This window comes from Cyprinodon variegatus, unplaced genomic scaffold, assembly GCF_000732505.1.
Source record: "Cyprinodon variegatus isolate N-32 unplaced genomic scaffold, C_variegatus-1.0 Scaffold175, whole genome shotgun sequence".
In the NCBI taxonomy this organism is placed as follows: domain Eukaryota; kingdom Metazoa; phylum Chordata; class Actinopteri; order Cyprinodontiformes; family Cyprinodontidae; genus Cyprinodon; species Cyprinodon variegatus.
Window position 1 is genome coordinate 779696 of NW_015150628.1, and position 4459 is coordinate 784154.

A 4459-nucleotide genomic window follows, 5' to 3' on the forward strand; every position below is an offset into this window, starting at 1 on the left:
ACAAACACTAAAACCCTGGTTCCACTGGCAGCTAGGATCCAGGACATGAACCAAATAAAACTGAACAGAAAGACTGACAGAAAGACAAGCAATGATCTGGCCCTGAATGCTCAGGCTGAACTGAATATAAACCAGAGGAAACAGGAGAGGGGAATAAATTATAATTGAGGCAGGGAAGGAAGAGGGCAGGGGAGAGGAATAACTAATTAGGGAGGAGCAAACAGGCCAGATCATGACAAATACAAGGCCTTGGCTATATAAAGACTCAAACTCACTGTGGATCCAGACATTTGAATTGAGAAAGCTTCTTGGAGAGGTAGCGAAACGTCTTCAAATCTTGGAAACCAAGTCCAGTGGATTGTTTTTTAAACTTTTACGGAAGCACCTCATGTCTGTCCACCACGTGATCTTTTATGGTAACAGAAAAAAGTGTACCTCAGAATAAATATTTAGTAACCCGCAGCATGCTGTAATTTTATCCAAATTCCTTTGTATGCAATGAGAGTGAATTATTGTGACCAGGCCCCTTTAATTCATTTCAATTGTATTCAAAAATACTTTTATAGGCGTTGATAGCTGTAGGCAGGAAGGATGTTCTGTAGCGCTATGAAAATGCATTTTGCTAATTTTTTTCTTGTGTCCTAGTGTACTCATAACCAAGTTTAATTAGATAAATAAATACAATAATAGTTTTGAATGCTACCAAGTTTTTATAAAACATAGATACACAAAAATAATAACAAGTGGTTAAGACAGCTTCAGACACGTTTTCTCAAATGGCTACAGAGCTTGTCTAAAGGAGCAGCACAGCTAATAACAGCAGAAACTTAGAAAAGTAGCAGTTGAAAGCTTCTGATTGCCATGGTACCAATATAGCGTGACATTTTGACTAAGAGGGAATGTTTTGCACAAAATTATCCAAAATTGTTTCTATAAAATAAACTGCGTGACAATGAGTCACTTGCTAAATAGGATGTGAAAATAGGATGTGAAAGCTGAGAAATATTGATATATTTTATTCAGCATTTTTTTTATTGAAGCCAATACATTCATTTGCGAATTTGATTACTATTAACTGGGCAATTGCCATAAGAACATGTCCTTAAAATTGCCAGGTCTTGTCATCATATTATATATTTACAACTACTCACCAACCAAAAAAAACCTAAACTACTCTTTTTGTGTTTAGAGTTGATTCACATTTCCTTTATTTCAGGTCAAATAAATGCAGAAGTAACTGTGTTATTTGTGTGAATATAGAGTTAAAATAGTTTTAAAACCATATAATTGTGTGAGGGGAGCCATCAGTGTTTAGAATATTGCTTTTTCACAGTCTAACATGTTTTGTGTGGATTTAAAGCCAGACAGCTGAATTTTCTCCATTTCTTTCAGAGCTTGCTATCTGTCACATGATGCTGCTCTGTCCTTACTGCCTGCATCAGTCAACGGTTTTATGCCTCACCATAAACTCTTGCAAATGGGTTTTTCTCTGCTTGACCAAATAGATGACTGATGAGAGTGTGAAAAGTGGGCCTCTTTTCACACTCAATGCATACAAGTTGAAAGCCCTGATTCACTTTACTAAGTTAGTTGCTTTATTTAGCCATTAATTATACAACTTCTAGAGCATTTTTAGGATTCAGTTTATACCTGAAACAATGATACCAGTTCATTTGAATTTATCTGCAGAAAACAATTATTTACCTATTGAGATATGACAATCATATGACCTAGGTTGACTCCTTCCCGCTATTGTCTCAACCCCCATCGCTATGCAGGGAACCAAAACATCTCAATCTGGTCAGCCAGGCCAACAATGACCCCAAAAACTCCCTTTTCAGAGGCATAGGCCAGGATTGGGTATTGCAGGCCAACAACGTCTTTAACAACTTCCCATTACTAAGACCTGGACCTGCTGGTCCGGTTCGATTTGCATGTTTTCTAAGCCATAACAAGGCTTTGTTGGGCTACTCCATAAAGCTTGAAGCTCAACACTAGTTCAGACATTATAAATTGAAAAAAGCCTCCTGGATGGGAAGTGAAACATCTTTAAACTTGGAAAACAAAGTCCAGTGTTTTTTTTTTTTTTTTACTTTTTAAACTTTTTTGTATGACTATCACCTGGATGACATAGAATCTTACCAGCTTCTTATGACATTACACTTCAATACATGTAAAATATTTTTCCTTTTGCATTCAGTATCTCTTTATGCTACTGGATTTGAAGTTGGATCTAAGCTTGTAGCGGTCAGGATGGGGTATCATTACCTTTCGGATATAACATAAATCAAAATAATGGTATCTGGAGGGAGTTTGATCGGTTGTGGATGTTTAACCCTCAAACTAGACATGATCTTTTTTTGCCCAAAAAAAGCTCCTTATGACATAGGTGACTTTTCAGTCCAACTTCTCTTGTGTTTTTGCTGTAGGAGTGTGTTTCATGTATAAAGAGGTGAAAAAGGGCATCAGAAAAGGGTGACAACTTCATAAGCAGCGATCAGGTTTAATCACACACAGAGTAAAAAGCCAAAGTGCCATTAGGTGCCAGGCTCACCTTTCACAGAAAGACTCTGCCTGTCGACTGGGCTAACAAATTAAATTCTCTTCAAGTACTTCAGAGACATTAGAAGTCTTGGATGGCATGCTAAAAACCACAGACTTTCTATCGGGTCCTGCGCCTTGCTTTTATCAACTCACTGATGACACACAATGGAAAACACAAATAGTCATTTCACTTTTTTGATTTTACAGCATTGTACAAGCTCAATACCCTTGGATTTTTCCACATTTTTTCATATTATATTTTGGGGTTTTATGTGATATACAAACACAGTTGTGCCTACTAAAAAGATGAAGAAAAAAAATACATGATTTTCATCTTCCATGGCTTTCATACCCCTCAAACTGTTTGTCCAAGATCAAACCTGATAAGTCCATATAGGCTCTACTGGTTTGAAGTTTATTTTCAGAATGCAGAGGTTATGTGAAGACCTCTGAGGCTTTTAGAGACCATTAGAAAACCAGCAGCACATTGGTGCCAGTGGTCCTGAAGTGAGAAAACACCGAAAAATAAAAAATGTATGAATCCTCGGTTTGTACCAATGAACTAGATTCTGTATAATTTCTCTCACTTGCAACTCTCGCTTTTTTTTCTAAACTGTCTCTAATTCATTTTTCACCCATCACCTCCTTCTCACATGTCCTGATTTCCTGCTCCATTTCTGGAGCATCACCTGTGTAATACGAGAATGTCTCAGTTTTCTCTCTGCTCCCCTGCGACCTTGTTTTTAACCTTGTCCACTTTGTTTCCCTCTCTCTCCTTTCTTTCTCTTCACCTCTTTCCTCCATTAGCCAAGATGGCAATGAGCAGCATCCTCAACGCCGATGACATCAAGAAAGCTCTCGATGCATTTGCAGGTAAAATTCTTGACACGGATCCATTACAGTTTTGCTTGAAAACCTTTGACTTTAGCAGGGATCCTATATAAGAGGATCATCTTTTAACAGTTTAGTCTCCAAGTTTAGTCACCAGACCCTCACTCTGTTTAAACACTACTTTACTCGCTGACAGTTATTTACTAGTTACCAGGCAAATACTTTACTTTTTATGCTTTTAAAACATCAAAGAATGTGGAAATTGTTTTTGTAAGGAAATTCTAAATTAATTAATTATTTATTTATGGAATATAAGGTGTTTGTTCTTAATAAAAAAAAGTAATAATTAATTTAAAGATCTACAGATCAGAAAACATTGAAAACGAATGTGCACTATTCTGCACTATATGTTATAGATTTGATTATGCTTTTTTTTAATAATAAAATTAAAAGAAGATGCTTTAGAACAAAAATGTCAAATTTACTTGAAATAAAATATGACAGTAGTTTATAGTCAGAGGTGTCAAGTAGCAAAGTACAAATACTTTTTTACTGTACTTACATACACTTTTTAGGTATCTACAGTATACTTTACTGCCAACTTATTTTTCTTCCTACTTCTGACTTCTACTCGTTACATTTTCATACAAGTATCTGTACTTTCTATTCCTTAAAGTTTTTAAAACAAATGTTACTCATTACTCTTGGCTTCAGTTTAATATTTATAAATATTTATTTCACGTCATGTGCGCCATCCAATGCAGATCATTGGCGCCATCCAGATCTAGTGAAAACTAGTTTAATTGGATGAGTCATATAACACAGACACTCATTGGTTAGCTAAAGGAAATCATCAGAAGCAAGCAGGTGTTCTTCAAACTGCAAACGTGAATTGTCTATGCCATGCTACAATGTTGGATTCAGAAACAGATGTTTGAATGTCTGAAAGGTCGGACACAGGCGAGAGCGTATCGGGAGACGGAGACCAACAAGACCTCCCTCTTCCTTGGCCCTATCTCAAAGAATTTTTTTAGTTGACAAATTGAGCTTTCTATTCATCTAATGGGATCTGGCTTTTTGTTTT

General features: G+C 36.3%; 1 protein-coding gene across 2 annotated transcripts in view; it reads left to right on the forward strand.

Moving 5' to 3' along the window:
* LOC107087166 (parvalbumin-7-like) overlaps nt 1–4459 on the forward strand; it is a 51348-nt gene that overhangs the window by 43759 nt on the left and 3130 nt on the right. For both annotated transcript variants that reach the window (XM_015378585.1, XM_015378584.1), the window contains exon 2: nt 3352–3417. In XM_015378585.1, coding sequence (XP_015234071.1) covers nt 3357–3417 — 61 coding nt within the window. In that variant the 5' untranslated portion in view covers nt 3352–3356. The remainder of the gene's footprint in view (nt 1–3351; nt 3418–4459) is intronic.